General features: G+C 56.4%; 3 protein-coding genes across 3 annotated transcripts; 1 reads left to right on the forward strand and 2 right to left on the reverse strand.

Annotated features, from left to right (window-relative positions):
• Window positions 1-3,312: 3,312 nt before the first annotated feature.
• CTAM01_02389 (uncharacterized protein) lies at window positions 3,313-4,476 on the reverse strand (the record flags this gene model as incomplete). The annotated part of the gene is made up of 1 exon (XM_060518427.1): window positions 3,313-4,476. One exon carries the CDS (start codon window positions 4,474-4,476, stop codon window positions 3,313-3,315), a length of 1,164 nt encoding a protein of 387 aa, XP_060387060.1.
• Window positions 4,477-6,168: 1,692 nt separating this feature from the next.
• Window positions 6,169-10,583, forward strand: CTAM01_02390 (IKI3 family protein; the record flags this gene model as incomplete). Its single annotated transcript, XM_060518428.1, has 5 exons — window positions 6,169-6,353; window positions 6,664-7,595; window positions 7,654-8,442; window positions 8,508-8,850; window positions 8,903-10,583. 5 exons carry the CDS (start codon window positions 6,169-6,171, stop codon window positions 10,581-10,583), a joined length of 3,930 nt encoding a protein of 1,309 aa, XP_060387061.1.
• A 1,323-nt stretch (window positions 10,584-11,906) lies between these two features.
• Window positions 11,907-13,566, reverse strand: CTAM01_02391 (KOW domain-containing protein domain-containing protein; the record flags this gene model as incomplete). Its single annotated transcript, XM_060518429.1, has 2 exons — window positions 11,907-12,635; window positions 12,733-13,566. 2 exons carry the CDS (start codon window positions 13,564-13,566, stop codon window positions 11,907-11,909), a joined length of 1,563 nt encoding a protein of 520 aa, XP_060387062.1.
• Between the last annotated feature and the right edge of the window lie 1,668 nt (window positions 13,567-15,234).

Below are 15,234 nucleotides of genomic sequence, written 5' to 3' on the forward strand. Positions count from 1 at the left end.
TCGGCGGTGAGCCATCCGAACACGCAGCCTTCTACTTCTGAGCGGACGATCCGGCTTGCCAATGGTCCACTGCGTACCTCTGGAGTCTGGGCTGACGAGGATCCAGTCACGTTTCCGCCGTGCGAAGTGAGCTGGTGTGACGATCCTTGGCTAATTTCCAGGTCCTGCTATGCCGGCCGAGAAGGCCCCAAATCGTCCATGGTGTGGCAAATTCGATGATAACGTACCTTCAACACCACTATCGGATTTCACGACGAAGACATTCACCGCTCCACACCGATGGGAGGACCCAAATAAGGCAGGAGGGTTGAAGGCATACGCTAGGTCAGCGGCCGAAAACGCTGATAGAAATGCTCGAGTAAAGAGGAGCGGCGAGAGGTGGGGAAAAGGTTGGAATGCAGGGTCCATACCCGTCCAACTACTTTGACGATCTGTACCTGATGCAAGTCTCGGAGCTATGCTGACAATCCAGTGAACACCACTCCCTCCAGCAAGGTGGCATGGAGCCCGGTGAGCAACGGTCCCACACCGCTGCAGAACCATCTCGGACACAGCCTGGTCGACAGAGGCTAGACTCTCTCGGCCGACAGTTGACACTCCACTTTGGCGTCCTTTTTCCCAGCGGCAGAAAGAGGATTTTCCTAATCTGTTTGGCCGGTTTAAAAGGTCCCGTCCACCACAGGTCTGTGTTACTGGGATCCATTCATGTGGTTGAATGGTAGGGTGGAGCATCTGCATATGCACTCAGGTCTGGGGGCTGGAGCTGGGTTTCTGCCAGACGTCATACCGCGCTTGAACGTCATCGGTGGGTTACACTGCAAAGCCTGCATGGACCAGGGTGCATTGAGTGGACGACGTTTCCGTTTTGGTCCGTTGCCCTCCGTTCAGGGTCTATGCCAACGACACGCGCTCTATCACCAGCCCAACGCCGACAACAAGTCGCTCCTCATGACCACCCCTTCGAAGCACTACAGCGGTGCAAACATTGGCATTTGCGCTGTAGTACAGATACAGCGTATTCACATACACTCTTTGTTGAAAATTTAAGCTTCGCGAGGTGCTAGGGCTGATTATACGGTTTTGAGGCTCTGCCAGAGACAATAAAGAGTTGTAGGTGTCAGGAGACCTCGGGACTCCAGCAGTACGGAACCGTAACGCCAGTGAGATATCCCGTGTTTTACGGAAGATCCACTTTCCTCGACGGTCGGTACAATTGAGCGCAAATCGGCATACCACTTCATCTCCACGACCTCCGTTCACGCCCGTCTCCACCACTATAGGATCCAGCCTTTTTCGGAGCTCTGTTACTCAGAGACAGCTGCTGGCCAAGACATTTCACCCTCATTCCGCCTTCTAGACCCCTTGGACAATTGATTGCAGGAAGGAAGAGATCTTCAAGCCGCTATTACTCGGCTAGCCATCTGATCATTGGATCGGTTGAACTTTGATGTCAGGCATGCGCCAAGCAAGGGAAACCGGCAGGTCTCGAGGCGGGGGAGAGGGCCGAACTGACAAGAATCTCTGAGTCTCTGACTCCTCCCATCAAAACTTCGATCGTCGCGTAGGTGGAGGGAAGCCGACTATCGCACGACCAATTGTCAATATACGGTGACATATTTTACATCGTCAATCAAGTCACCTTGGAGCTAGCTACTGTATCCGTACTGAGGACTGTGGTGCTCATGGTCTCATACTCATAGCCGGTATATCCGCCTTCCCCGCTGCAAACTTGGTCACGGTCGGCAAGCTTGATCAACACTACAATGGTGACACCGCCTGCTAATAACCGATGATTGAATCTGTGGTGTACCGGCAGAATGATGAGCCAGTCCATACGACATTGGCAAGTTCATGTTGGAGTCTCTGCGAAGACGCATCAGACTCCAGCTCGAAGAGCAGCGTCTCTCATCAGACGCTTTGTGAAGATGAATGTCTAGAAAGGAACTCGTATTGGACATCACGCCAACGCGTTTGAGCAGCCAATGACTTTTGGCCTGTTAACTCTCCGTAATACAACCGGGAGTGAACTCCACAAGAATACCTGTCATTCACCTGGTTGGGATCTGAGACTTCTGCGCCATGTTTCTCACAGACAGACAGTCTCGAAAGAGAGTGATCATCATGACTATCTAGGTAGAGCCATGCGATCAATGGTCCAGGGGTACGGTTCACAACCACAGCTTGCGGTGTGTTGATTGCGAGAGCTCATAAACCCAGCTCAACCGCTTTCACACCGTCTCGCGCCTCAAGCCAATCTGCGAGAGACAACACGAGGTTCCCGCCAGCTGCTGCATGCAAGCGCGAGGTGATACTGCCAAAACCGGTTTTTTGGTCCTACTATGCGGCCAGTGGTCCCTCTCACGCCGGCTTGGCCGGCCGCCATTGTCCGCAGAGAGGGGCAGGCGTTCATTTGCGACGATAGTTCAGACGGATCGCTTTCACTCTTCGCGGTGGTCCATTCCAACCAGATGGGGCGCCGTTGTGCTGGTTTAGGCTTTTTCTCTAGTTTTTCTAGACGCCCACCCCTCCTTTGACTCAGAGCCAATGCTTTTGGTGTCAATGACAAGAGGTAGCGGAGCTCAGGTCAATATGGCCGGAACCGGGGGCGATAGCCCGGTCCCGCATCGGTGTACATGTCACGTGGTTTACGTGCTGCTTGAGGACGGCAAGCATCAGCCCGATCTACGGCTACCAGGAAAGAGAATCGTTAGGATTTATTAGGTATGGCACTCGCAGCAGTGTCGCTATTAAGATGAGGGAAGTGCTTCATATAACCATGGGAACCAGCATCCGAGGTTTATCTTGCAGTGTCGATCCCCCATGATTGGGAAGCTTCGCAACAATTCAATGCCGAAATACGAGGGCTGGGGATCAATAGGTAGTGAGCTGGACTATTTGACGCGTGACGGGCCTGTTCCGGGTACGAGAAGCACCTGTTGAGGCCGAGGCCTGGAGACTCGAGAGGAGCCGCTCCCCTCCTTGTAGCATATCGAAGTTTCTGAAGGATTTTGCAGGAAAGCAACGTGGGGCCATTCGGAGCAAGCAAATATACACTGCAGATTCTCGGCTGCCGGGGTTCTCAAATAGTCTAACGGTGAAGCTTCAGTCTTGCTGGGGCTGGTTGATGATATCCACTTCACCGTTCTCAAGCGGTCCGACGATGGGGCCCCATGAGGGTGCGGCGGTGTTGGTGGTTGTGCAATTTTTCTTCTTTTTTTTTTTTTTTTTTTTGCCCTTCTCCTCGCTCAATGGGGGGTGACAAAATAAGCCCTCCTCTTCTCCTTCTCGCTGAATCCTTCTTCTTCTACCTCTTCACAGCAAAACCTTGGTAGCCACACTGAGCAGCCACGCCGCGTCCTGCCAGCCACCCTCGTTTGCTTTTGGGGGCGGAATCCGCTCTTCCGGGGCGCCGATAACACTCTCGAAATGCCGGGCTGACCACGACCGGTGAAGCCCGTGCGCCCCATCCTCGTCAGCCTCACCCTCGAACTCGTCCCCGTCGACATCGTCTTCGTCGTCAGACTCTTCCTCGTTCTCCTCGACGGCGAACAATGGCCATCCCAGGATGTTCCCGACCCAGGAGGCGCCTCCGGCCCTCTCGCCCTTGACCAGCCTCCTGACGGCGGCCTCGTCGTCCTGCGTGGTGTCAAAGTCGAATGACTCAAGCTGCTCGTCGAGATTGACAAAGTCCGGGCCGGGGATGTAGTCCTCGCCGTCGTGGTGGCGGGGGAAGTATCCCTCCTCGAGGGAGTGACGTTCGCGCTCCATTGGCGTCAACATCTGGCTCCGGGTGCCGCCGACTCTGCTAGCTGACCGACTTCCAGGACGACTAGGCCGGGCGGAATGGATGTAGGCCGCGCCCTCCAGGTCAGCGAGACTGCCGCGCCGGCTGCTGCGTCTGCTGGTGAGCTCCCGCTCCCGCGCCAGTTCCCTTTCGAATGCCTCCTCGTCGGCGTCCCGCATACCCGTCAGGCTCGTCGAGCTCTGTCTCGATACCAGCCACGCCTGGCCCTTTGATTCGCGGTTCTCGTTGCTGATGAGGGCGCCGGTGCGGAGCAGCCAATCGCTATCGTTCCGATCCCGGAATAAGAAATCATCTTTCCGGCGGCGTACCGTCGGCGAGGTGGTGCCCGAGACGGCCTTTCGGCTGCGAGATTTCCTATCGGAGGCGGACGAGGGCGTCAGGTGGGTGGCCGATTTGCTCTTGGGGAGGTCGGCGTGCGGCACGGAAGCGCGGCGGGCGTGGGAGTTTGAGCGGGCGGGCGAGCGGGTGAGCAGGCCGGGCGTCGTCGGGGCGGATTTGCCCTCGAGGTAGGAGGTGCTGTGGTGCGGCGAGGTGAGGTGGTTGGGCAGGGCGTCGTCGTCTTGGAGGGGCATGCGGGAGGTGAAGGGGGCGAGGGAGAGGTGGTTGAGGTTCGTGCTGGAGCGGTTCTTGCGACGCGCTTGGTTCGCGTATTGCTTATATGCCTCCTCCATTGCTACTTTTGCTTTTCCCCTGAGACTTGTATTATATGGTAGGTAAGTCTAGGCGGCGGCTGGGGGATAAGAACGATATTTGGTAAGCGAGGAAGCAAGGGTTAAGAATTATAATGAGTTTCGTTCGACAGGTGTAGATAGTTAGACTGGCAGGCATGCACGGGGAAGGGGGGTTGGAGGGCAAGCAGTTCGGGTAGTTTCGCTTCAGGTCTTTAAGAAGTAAAAGGGTTGGGGAAGAAAGCAACTGCAGCAAAAGCTTGTTGAGGAGGCGTCGGTAGGAGCAGGAGAAGAGGTTTTTGGCTGAGGCAAAGTACCTCAGCCAGTGACACGGACGGACGGGCAACAAGACTGGCAAGAAATTGGAGGTGGAATGCGCAAAAAAAAGCATATGCGCTAATGGCAAAATCCGGGGAGGCAGCATTCAGGAGGAGAGGGAAGTCCAGGAAAAGGATACCGAGGACAACCGTAACTGCGTGTGCACTGCAGTTCTGGATGTTGGCCGCCCCGGGATGACTGGATCTTGACCTGTGATTTGCTGATGCGGGTCTTGCGGGGACTAGGAATCGTGTGGTGATTGGGCGGAGTCCTCCGGGGAATGAACTTCTCATTGCACGATTACGTAGGTACCTCGGTACATGGGTTATGATCGGGTATTACTATGCGGCGGGTAGGTACCCGTACCCGGATCATGCAATCTTTCTCTCGTCCCGTCCACGGTTATCGGTTCAAGGAGGGGGGTAGGGGACGTGAGGGATGGAACTCGAAAAGGTGCTGAAGCCTCTTCTAGGCCCCCCTTCTCACTGTGACGTTTCGGTGGGAAGGTGTGCTGAGATGGAGGTGGAATGAGCTGACTCTAGTACGAGGCTTGCAAGTTGCTTGCCTTCCTGGGTTGCTTCATGCAGAGAGGGCTTCGCCGTCGAGGGAGAGGCATGTGAGTGTTTTTTTTCTCTTGCTCTGAGTTCCATGGCGTGTTTTTCTATCTTGTGTCATGCACCTATCCAATCTCAGTTTGTGAGGTTCATGCTTGTTTGGTTTGCATAAGTGACGGGACATTGAATGTTCGGAAATGGCCGTGGCGTGGGATTCCGTCTGATGATGAGCGTCCGTCTTGTTAGGAAGGTGAAATGGTGCTTTATACAGACATGAAGCTAAGGTTAAGTGGCTAAAGCACCTAGAGGTAGCTGAAGCTGTAGGCCATCGGTTATTCTCGCCCTCTGAGATCATTACACTAACACGACACAGCTTGAGGAGCAAAGGGGGGGAGGTTGTGGCTTGCGCGGGCTTCCTCCTGGACTGTAGGTTGAATGACTGATGACTGAGGTGGGCCACGATGGGATGAGGTGGATGGATGTAGGTGGCTTGCCTTACCTGGCGCCGTCAGGTACATCGGTACCTCGGCGGGGTCCAAGTTACCCCTCCGCCGCCGCCGCCGCCTCGTCCCGCCTTTCGTAGGGCGGGCTGGCTGGCTGGGCTTTATCGCATTGAGATTTTTCCAGGCGGGAAGCCTAAGGTCAGAGAAAAAAAAAGTTGCAGTGACGAACAGGACGACTCGCATTACGACTCACCAATTTCTCGCGACCGAAGCAGAGCATAACATCCCGACCTCTAGCCGGCACGAAACCCTTTTCCCGACCAAGATACTTTATTTTTCATGCGTTAGGGAGCTGTAACGCTGCAAGAAAGAGGGCCAAGATGCGCAACTTGCGCAACATCCGATTCAGCGCTTGGGAGGAGCAGCAAGATGTCGACCCCTCGGCGGTGACCGCCTGCTGCTGGGACCCCGCCAAAGACGAGCTTCTCTGCGCGACTGGGCCGACGGAGGCGAAAGCCACCATTGAGCTGGTGAGGCTGTCGGACCACCACCAGCAACAGCAAATGTGTGGCGCCATATTTTTTTTTTTTAATTTACCCCCTTGGATTTGTTTATTCGTGTTGTAGTACAGTTTGTTTCACTGTTGCTCTTATTCATGTTACTTATTTTGTGAAGGCTGTTTTACCCCCCATGCTATCCAGGTCATTTCCTGGAATTTGGCTCGATTTGATATCACGTCCCGGTTGTGAGGTTATTCTGACCTTGATACCGGGGTGCATATCTCTCTATCTCATGGTGTGGCTGAACATGCCACCAGCTTTCACATACTGAAGGAACTCAAACGGTCTGAACTCAGACTAACATGGCTCTCATAGTAAATCACACACAGTCACAAGTTGGGATGCGCCGAGTCCCAGCCCAGACCTACCCGCGGACAGGGTCGTCAGCACCCATCACTTCAGCGACACTCTCACCACCTGCGTGATCCTCGAAGGTGGTGATATTGTGACCATCCAGGAAGATGATGACAGCACCGACGTCCAGATCGAGATCGTAGGGTCCATCGACGCCGGCATCGCCGCCGCGCGGTGGTCCCCGGACGAGGAGCTCCTCGTCGTCGTCACCAAGGAAGACAACGCCGTCTTCATGGGCCGGACCTTTGACCCCATCGCCGACGTGGTCATGACGGCCGACGACCTCAAGCTCTCCAAGCACGTGTCCGTCGGCTGGGGAAAGAAGGAGACGCAGTTTCAGGGCAAAGGCGCCAAGGCGATGCGTGACCCGACGATCCCCGAAAAGGTCGACGAGGGCCTGCCGAGTGTCAACGAGGACGGGTCCGCGGCCGTCAGCTGGCGTGGCGATGGCGCGTACGTCGCCGTCAACTCTGTCGCTGGCGGCGCGAGGCGGGTCGTGAGGGTGTACTCGCGTGAGGGCGTGCTCGACAGCGTCAGCGAGCCCGTGGACCACCTCGAGGGCGGATTGAGCTGGAGGCCGTCGGGAAATTTGATTGCAGGTATCCAGAGGTTCGAGGACCGGACCGACGTCGTCTTCTTTGAGAGGAACGGGCTGCGTCATGGGCAATTTACGCTGCGGTGCGCCGATGGGCCCCTGAGCGCGCACGAGAAGATCCGGTTGGAGTGGAACTCGGATTCGACAGTCTTGGCTGTGATTCTTTGTGACAGGATACAACTGTGGACGACGGGCAACTATCACTGGTATCTCAAGCAGGAGATCCCACTGGCGTCTGCGTTTGCTAGTTTGGCGTGGCATCCCGAGAAGCCGCTGCGTTTCGTCTCCGCAACCACAAGTGAGTTTCCTCAGCCCCCTTTTTACATTCAGACGATGTTTTACTCACTACATTACAGCTATTGTGAACGTAGCCGAGTACATATTCACTGTCTCCCGCGGATCCCTCAGCCCTCCTCATGACTACGGAGCCGTCGCCGTCATCGACGGGCAGACTCTCAAGCTCACGCCCTTCCGGACGGCTCAGGTACCCCCGCCCATGGCCCTCTTCGAGCTCGAGTTCTCCAGCAGTGTTCTGGACATCGTCTTTGACCCGAGCAACAAGCTCATGGCGGTGTTGCACCGAAGGGGATTGGACGTCTATGAATGGCAGACAAAGGGGGAGCGGTCAGTCAAGCCCACGCCCATGGCCAAGCTTGAGTTCGAGGCGGATACCCATACTCGTGTGCCTTTGCAGGTTGCCTTCTCCGGCGCCGCAGAGTGCCGCGTCCTTGTCTCCGACGGAGGTCTGAAGCTCGAGGGCTACACGATCGAAGAAGGCTCCATCAAGGCTTCAGGGGCTGTTCAACTTAGACCGACGGAGACTATCTCGTCGCTGTTCAGCCGCGAGGGAGACTCTGGTACTGAAGCCTGTGCCCAAGACCGCTCTGGAAAGCTGTATTCGGTAGCTGGTACCCAAGCCCCTGAGCTGCTGTTGGGAACACAGCTGTCGATGCAGCTGCCGTGGTGCGAGCTGCACAATATCAATGGGCGCAGTGTAGGGATTGGAATGACGAGGAACGGCCACCTCTATGCAAACTCGAAGCAGTTGGCGAAGAACTGTACCTCTTTTGTCGTCACCCCTGCACACATCATTTTCACGACCAATAACCACCTTGTTAAGTTTGTGCATCTGGTAGACCCTGAAGGTTAGTGTACCCCTATTTCTATGCTGAAGATGCCAGGCTCAGAGATACTGACTCTCTTCCCACAGAGATGGAGGTTCCTGGAGATGATCCAGAGATCGACGAGAGATGCCGAAGCATCGAGCGAGGCGCCCGCCTCGTGACAGCCACGCCGACCAACATGAACTTGGTCCTCCAGATGCCGAGAGGTAACCTGGAGACCATTTTCCCCCGCGCCATGGTTGTTGCGGGCATCAGGCAGCTCGTCGACGAGAAGAACTACGGCAGGGCCTTCGCCTTTTGCCGTACGCAGAGGGTGGATATGAACATCCTTTACGACCACCAGCCAAGCCAGTTCTTGTCCAATGTCGGCCTCTTCCTTGACCAGCTTAAGGATATTTCCTACATTGATCTGTTCCTGTCATCTCTCAGGTAAGTTGCCCCTCTCTCGTGAGGCTTTGGGAAACAAATCTAACTCGACCAGGGATGAGGACGTCACGCAGACAATGTACAAGGACACAAAGCGCTCCGCCAGATCATTCGAGCCCTCAACAGAGACGCCAGCACCAGCCGACGCCTCCCCAAAGTCCAAGGTCAACAAGATCTGCGACGCCATACTCAAGAGCCTCCAGGCCAAAAAGAGCACAAACCTGCAAAACATCATCACCGCGCACGTCTGCAAGGTCCCGCCCGCCCTCGAAGACGGCCTCACCCTCGTCGCGGAACTCATGCAGGAGGACGAGAAACTCGCCGAAAAGGCCGTCGAGCACATCTGCTTCCTCGTCGACGTCAACCGCCTCTACGACAACGCCCTCGGCCTGTACAACCTCGACCTTGCCCTGCTCGTCGCCCAGCAGTCTCAGCGCGATCCGAGGGAGTACCTCCCCTTCATCCAGAACCTGCACAACCTCCCCGACCTACGCCGCAAGTTCGAGATTGACGACCACCTCGACCGCAGAGCAAAGGCCTTGCTGCACCTCAAGGCCCTCGACGCCTTTGACGAGCTATGCAGGTACACCACCAAGCACGCGCTCTACCAGGACGCCCTCGGCCTCTACCGCTACGACCAGGCGCGCCACCAGACCCTCACGGGGCTGTACGCGAGCTACCTCGAATCGAACTCAAAGTACCGCGACGCCGGCCTCGCCTACGAGACGCTGCAGAACTTCGCCAAAGCCACCAGCTGCTACCGCGCAGCCGGCGTGACATGCTGGCGCGAGTCCCTCTTCGCAGCACAACAGCAGTCCCCGCCGCCGTCGGAAGAAGCCCTCGCGGAACTCGCCTCGTCCCTGGCTGACGCCCTCTGGGAAGGCAAAGAATACGCCGCCGCGGCCACCATCCACGCAGACTACCTCGCCTCCCTCGAGACGGCCGTCAAGTGTCTCTGCAAGGGCTACCACTTCGCCGAGGCCCTCCGCCTCATCGCCCGCGAGCGCCGCGCAGACTTGTTGCCGACCGTCTTCGACAACGGCCTTGTCGAGGCCCTGAGCAGCAGCACCGAGTTCCTCGCCGACTGCAAAGCTCAGCTTCTGGCGCAGGTCCCCCGCATCGCAGAGCTCCGCCGCAAAGCGGCCGAGGACCCTCTTGCGTTCTACGAGGGGGAGCGACCCGGCGGCACGGGCGTCGACATCCCGGACGACGTCTCCGTCGCTACCTCACGCGTGAGTACCTCGGCGAGTCTGTTCACGCGGTACACGGGTAAAGACGGGAGCATCGGGACAGCTGGCACGGGCGTGTCGCGCGCGACGTCCAAGAACCGCAAGCGCGAGGAGAAGAAGCGCGCGCGTGGAAGGAAGGGAACGGTCTACGAGGAGGAGTACCTCGTCAACAGCGTCCGGCGACTTGTCGAGCGCGTCGAGGGCGGTGCCAAGGACGAGGTTGGAAGGCTGGTCTTTGCGCTCGTGAGAAGGGGTATGACGGAGCGCGCGAGGGCTGTCGAGGTTCTCGTGGCCGAGGTCGTTGAAGGGTGTAAGGCTGCTGTGCGCGAGGTGTTTGCCGTCAAGGAGACCGAGCAGGAGGGTGGTGTTGTTGTCGGGCTTGACGGGGAGACGTACCTTGCTTCTGGCGGGGATGCCGTGTTCCAGGAGCACCTTGAGGCGAGGACGAAGAAGATGGAGCCGCCTGCGCTGAGTGCCTTTCAGAAGTTGACATTGCTGGGGTCATGAGTACAAGAACCTTGCTTAGCAGGTCAATGCAAATGTGTTTATAATTTTCCGTGTCCATGTCATTGTTGTAGTAGCTGATGCTTGACGCTGGATGTATCGCTTTTCTGTATCGCTTTCCCGTATTGCTGCAACCTGGAAGTTCTTCTCGGACCATGATGTGCGCCCCCAACCCCCCAATAGGCGGGTCTCATCTACACCCTCAACCCTAGTTCGAGATCATTCGAGTCCTCGGAAACTAAGTCTCACTCTCGGAACGCGGTCGTTGGACCAATCAAGCTCTGCCCGTCAACTTCCTCCTTCCAAGTCCCCATTACGTAGTTAATATACGATCATTTGGCTTCGTACCGGCCGCAACACCCGCTCTGCTGACCTGTATATCAACTTATATACCGACAAGAAGAGTCCTAGCAGTCTGCATCGCCTAGCACAGAATCTTACGCCACCAAGGCGTGGTCACGGCCCGCATTATTGCTTGATGGTCTCTTTTCATCTCCTCCCTTAAGGAGAGGAGTGCATCATCGCATGAGTGCCCATGGCATGACTCGGCAACGGGACTAGAAAACTTGGGAACGAGATGAGATGATTCTTCTACGTGTGAAGGGTAGGCTCGTCGGCGACTAATTGCAGCCGTGGATTGACGTCGTTCTGCTGTTGGTAGTAGTGGGGCCATGCCCGCACGTTGGACAAGGGTTCTCATGGTCTGGTTCTGGTCAGCTGTTGGCAAAGAGACAAGGAAGAGGAAGACAAACCTTGGATATGAACTGCATAATTAATATACATTTAGTGGTAGGATGCCAAAAGTTCAGGGTGAGTGTACCGTTATGGCGTGGGAATAGGCTTAGACGGGTATAGTCGTAGTCGTAGAGAGGGTTTAGAGGTAAGAGGTTCAGTAGGGGTAGTAGACTAATATGAATATTAGACCGCTAGCAGAATTAGTAAAATCAGTAAGAATGTAGCAGAGACATAAGTAGGAATATAGGCAGGAAGAAGGACAGGAAGGACAGGAAGGTGGCAGGATAGGGATAGGGATAAAAAAGCCTGGAGATGCAGCCTTCAACGTGCGAAAGAAGAAATTTAGACCGTGAGACATAACAATCAACACCTTGGCCAAACTTGGTATCCGAGAGTCATGACAACTATTCAATTGGAACCCCCACGGGGCTGACATGTTTGCCTCACTTGACCATCGCCCTAGACCAAACGTATCATACCGCAACTTTGTTACAAATACAACTCTTATGGCTATTCATACATGCTACAAATCTCTCTGGCCTCTCGCCTGATTTTGTTGGGCCCCTCTCCTCGTGAAGGTCGAGTGCCCCTTTATTGAGGTGGAGGATGACTCTCAGTCTCCTTTGGTACTTCTGCCGCCGCCGCCGCCGCCGTCTTGGACTCAAACAACTTGGGCGTAGGCACGTTCCACGCGGAAGTGTCCCCTTGAACAGCCTTGTTCCTCGCCATAATCTCACCAATCCTCTCAAGCATATCCGACGACAACTCGGGCTTGCCGCGCGCGCGACGGGCATCGCGCAGCTCGCGGTTGAGCTCCTGCAGTGGCGTGCGCATAGAGGCTAGCGCGTCGGCCGACGCCTTCTTGAGGGCCTTCTTCTCGGCCTCCTCGGCCTCCTTGCGCATAATGTATTCGTCCTCGTGGCGGGTACGGAAGCGGGAGTACTTGTTGCGGAGCTCGTCGATGACGGAACCCGGCATGGGCGGGGAGAGGAGCGTGGGCACAAAGGTGGCGGCTTCGGCGTCGAGACGGAGGGTGTCGCCGGGCTGGTCCTCGCGGACCTCGGCCTCGCGTTCGGGCCAGGGGATGGCGATGTTGGCGCCGGGGATGTAGCGGGTCCAGGCGCGCCAGCCGGTGGTGCGGGACCACTTTACGGGCCCGCGGGCGAGCTGGCGGACGACGACGTCGCGGGCTACGCCGGTTGCAGGGTCGACGATGGGGTGGACGAGACGGATGGCGGAGATGGGTATGTTCATGGCTGCGTTTTGTGTTGTGGGGGCGTCGAGGAGGTTCTGGAATGATTCGGGGACGTGGACGGTGACCTGATGGACGATTGGTTAGCTTTGAGCTTCTCTTCCCCCATCTCTCCAACGTTGCTTTGTTGCCCTGGTGGAAGTGAATATGGTGTTGTAGCCTCACCTTTCCAATCTCCTCCAACTGAACGGTGCCGTACTCGAGGTTGATACTCGCAATACGGTCAATCTTGCCCTTTTCTGGGCCCTCGAGAAGTACCACGCGGTCCTTGACGGCGAGGTTGAGGTACTCTACTCCTCCGGCCCATTCACACCGTGCCTCGATCTCGTCGGGCTTGAGCGGAGTCGAACGGCCCTGGCGATTCGTCTGGAGGGCTCCGTAGGTCTCGAACATATCGCGGCGCGGGGCCAAGGGGCCGAGATCCCATTTCTCTTGACGGGCGAGACGGGCCGCCTTGATGTCCTGGTTCAGCTCCGTGAGCATGTTCTTCTGGTCCCTGAAGCGCTGGGCCTTTTCAGCACCGCCCTCGCCGCGGGCACGCTTCTTCATGCGCCGGGCGACCTGCTTCTCGGCCTGCACCGTGCGCTTGATGATTCTCTGCATCGTTGGCGGATGGCTCCCGGCCAATTGGGGAGGGTATTTGGATTTGTTGGAACCTGGTCGATCGAATTGTCGAGGTCGTCGGGTTTTGCGTCCGGTTGAGTAGCGGGTTCGGGGGTGGATTGGCGTCGGCGAAGCTGGAGCCGCGATGGTCTGTCGTCGACGTCCTTGAATTGGCGATTTGGAAATTTCAGACGGGTTGGGAGCTTCAACGGCCCCTGCAGCTACGGGCCGGGGTCTGGGTGGGTCTAGGGGAGCGGCACGGATAATCAGAGATGCCGGACCGCAACGTAGCGCATGGGCCACCTGACAGCTGCCCTGGTACTGGGAAGCGAAAAGACCATCCCATTGTGTCGGTGCCAAGCTTGGAGCGGACGGATGAATGAATAAACCCCACATCCCCCGGCCCCAGGAGAGATGGCGGTAAGTATCCGCTATCCAGTGCGACTCGGCTGGGTGACATTGGCAAGGTGAGATAAGTTCTGATGCGCATGTAGGTTCATTGCCGGCGCTTGCTCCGGCAACAAAGCATAACCACACGGCTTCTCGGGTCTTGACGAAAGAGAAAACGAGGGGGCCACTGGACGATTTGCAAGTCATCAATTATTGCAATCTCCCTGTATCAAGCGGCTGCGCTGCGCTGCGGCCATGACCGTCGTCCGAGCCCCATCCAAGGCCAGTGATGCCATTATGCAGCACCCACGATGATCCCTCATGCGCCATGTCCCAGAATAGACATGGGAAAGGGAAGATGCGGATAACGACTCGGAGTGGCTTGCGGAATCTTGGGCCAAAGCTGCTAATAGAGCCAGCAGATGGCTGCTTCTAACGTGACGAAGTAAATCATTCGCCTCGGTCTCTGTCGATACAGTCTTGGCCGTTCAGTATTCAAACCAACGCTGTCGGAGGACATGGCGCGCATGGTCACAAGAACGTAGGTATAGCGACGGTGCCAAAGGTTGGTTGATCGTTAGACCCCTATTTTCCCAGATCTTGGGACTCGAGGCTGGACAAGAGTTTCAAGGTGGTTGGTGACCGAGACATCTGCACACCCTTTCGACTGTCTTGCTCTGTTTCCTTCCTAAAGATGGTGCGGCTGCTTCCTTCCCGTATTCGATATTCTGGTCGTCAGCTGGCGGAAGCTGTTCTTAGTGCCGTTAATGAGGATTCAGAGTCGCGGTCAGTCAGTGGCATGTCACATCAGTCAACCCACAGGCGCGCAGCGGCTCATGAGCCGAGCGTCCAGCCCCGACGCACAGTCCCTGGCAGCAAGGCACTGTGAAGTGTGGCGGCAGGGATTGAGTCCTAGATCCAGGACTATGAAGTTTGTACCGCCTCGCGGTGCGGCGCAAGCAGCATCCACCAAGGCGTCATCCCGAGGTACCTACTATTACACACAGGGATGACAACAAAAGCCGGACACCGGCTCTCTAGCCTCCGTGCCTCCTTCGTATCGCTCTTGTTGAAAGGTTGAAAGCTTTCTGGATGAGAGAGAAATACTCAAAGACAGCAATGCTGAGACTGCTGAGAGAACAGCTAACAATTGACTGGTATGAACAAGAGGACGGTCTTCTCGGTCACATGGGCCAAGCTCAAGGTATGGTCGGCGTCAAGGATCTCGGTACCGCAACACGGCGGGCAGAGTTATGGTTCCGATCAACAATCATCTTCTCCGCCACGTACCTGTCGTTGTGGGTGCATATGCACGAATGGTCGCAGAGTGTGGAGGGATAGCTTGGAGCTTGTGCAGGCTAAGACTTGCCAGATCCAGCACGCACCAGAGGATTGCGCAGGGCAACGTATCGTTATCGAGAGGTTGTTTTCTGCAGTGCTGGTCCCGGTAATCTTGACCGCAAGAGTCCTGAATCAGTGGAATAGAAGCATGACTGTACCTAGGGCGTCTTGGTGTCAAGTGCATGTGGCTTCGCCTCACCTCACCGCAGATGGGAAGATTAGACTAAGAGATACCTAGTCCGTTAGTTTGGCTCCCTCAGGAATCAGCAAAACAGCACTTCCCGGGTTGAGGCGGCGAACTTTGGCAAGTCGTCATGCTGCTCGACCAACTGC

This window comes from Colletotrichum tamarilloi (assembly GCF_030869305.1).
Source record: "Colletotrichum tamarilloi strain Tom-12 chromosome Unknown Scaffold_5.1, whole genome shotgun sequence".
Taxonomy (NCBI): Eukaryota; Fungi; Ascomycota; class Sordariomycetes; order Glomerellales; family Glomerellaceae; genus Colletotrichum; species Colletotrichum tamarilloi.